The sequence below is a fragment of the Terrapene carolina genome, unplaced genomic scaffold (assembly GCF_002925995.2).
Source record: "Terrapene carolina triunguis isolate 2854851 unplaced genomic scaffold, T_m_triunguis-2.0 Scaffold21242, whole genome shotgun sequence".
Lineage (NCBI taxonomy): Eukaryota > Metazoa > Chordata > Testudines > Emydidae > Terrapene > Terrapene triunguis.
This window is the reverse complement of record NW_020685593.1, coordinates 2,778-4,297: the sequence shown is the minus strand read 5'-3', so window position 1 is coordinate 4,297 and position 1,520 is coordinate 2,778. Positions and strand designations below refer to the sequence as shown.

The following is a 1,520-nucleotide window of genomic DNA, read 5'->3' as shown; positions in this document are numbered from 1 at the left end:
CACTCTCCCGCCCCCCCCCCAAACACAGGTGCATGTGCCAATGTTTTAAATATTGTCAACTAGTTTGCATTGTGACATTAATATAGACCTCTTCACCTACCTGCGGTTTACAGTTATCTAGTCATAACGGATACAAAGGGACAAAGTTAAATGGAGATTTTCAAAGGCAGAAAGGGAAGCTAGGCAATCAAGTCTCATGACCTTCAAAGGGAGCCGGGCATCTAACTGCCCTATGTGCCTTTGAAAGCTCCTCTTCAGTATTAGGTACCATTTTATATCTACATCAGCACAGCATATGCAAAATGATCTTCAACCATGGGATATCCAACTGTTAAAATTCAAACGGGCACAGCTTGTTTTGTCTGCTTGCTATAGTAAAATATCTCCACTGAAATTATTACTTCCCCCCCTCATCAATGCATGGTATTGTGCAATATTATGAAGCAACAGATTCTACTTCAACAGGCAAACCAGGTCTAAGGTTTTTCTTAGTGCAGCAAAAGTACTACATAATAGAGTAGATATCAAAACTATAAAGACATGAAAAAAAGCTATCAATTTTGTTTTACAACCATAAATTCCTTTGCAATTATTCATGGTGTATGATGACATTCTTTGCAGCTGATTGGGAAATGCGTAAATTATTAAATAAGCTTTTACAGTACCTTCTATGAAATCATTTTCATTATAGAGCGGTCTCTCTCCTATTCCTTCATCATCATCATCTTGTCCATCTTCTTCATCTGGATTATTGATTACCTCTAGGCCAGCCTCAATAACTTCCACCAACTCATCTCGCTTATCCTTTCTAACAGGTTTCTCCTCTGGGTGTCGAGTGAGCCCCATCTCTAACTGGAACACTTTCATGGAGGTAAAGCTTTCAAAAGGAACGACACCATATTCACTAGGTAACTTGGCCCCGATGCTCACCTCAGCCTTGTCAATTTGGGAATGAAGAAACTCTAGGAGATCATTGGATGCTTGTTCTTTGGTGCCTTGGTAGCCCATGCCATTGACTCTTGGGCTCTTTTTTTCCTGCAGCAATTTCAGCTTATCACTCATTTCCTGAAGCTCTTGTTTTAGCTGAGCAATCTGACGCTTCAGACTAGTAGCCCGGGTTTGATAGTGTTCCTGTTGTTCCTGTAGAAGAGCTTGGTAATATTCTTTACCCAAGTTCTCCCCTACAACGCCAGGCAGAGATCCATTGCCATCTGTTTGTGGAGCACACTCAAGCAGGTACATGAACAACATTAAACTGAATAGTAAGGCAAGACCCACCAATAGCCAACGGGTCCTGGCTTGAAATATTAAACCCCTTCTGGGCATTCTTATAAGATTTCGGGTCCCCCACCAAAAAGCGGATTTTCTTTTTCATACCTTTCCAAGAGCATGCCCACAAAGACTTAAAAAGGGAATGAAACCATGGTTTTTTTTGTTTTTGTTTTTTTTTTTTTTTTTAAAATAAAAAAAAGTTAAAAAAAAAAAAAAAAAGTAACTTTCAGCATGTGTCTTAATCATTT

General features: G+C 39.4%; 1 protein-coding gene across 1 annotated transcript; it reads right to left on the bottom strand.

The window, feature by feature from the left end:
- Window positions 1-665: 665 nt before the first annotated feature.
- On the bottom strand, window positions 666-1,452 carry LOC113408650 (chondroitin sulfate N-acetylgalactosaminyltransferase 2-like; the record flags this gene model as incomplete). Its single annotated transcript, XM_026662014.2, has 1 exon — window positions 666-1,452. A coding segment is annotated over exon 1 (661 nt), but the record flags the coding sequence as incomplete, so codon positions are not given.
- Window positions 1,453-1,520: the final 68 nt, after the last annotated feature.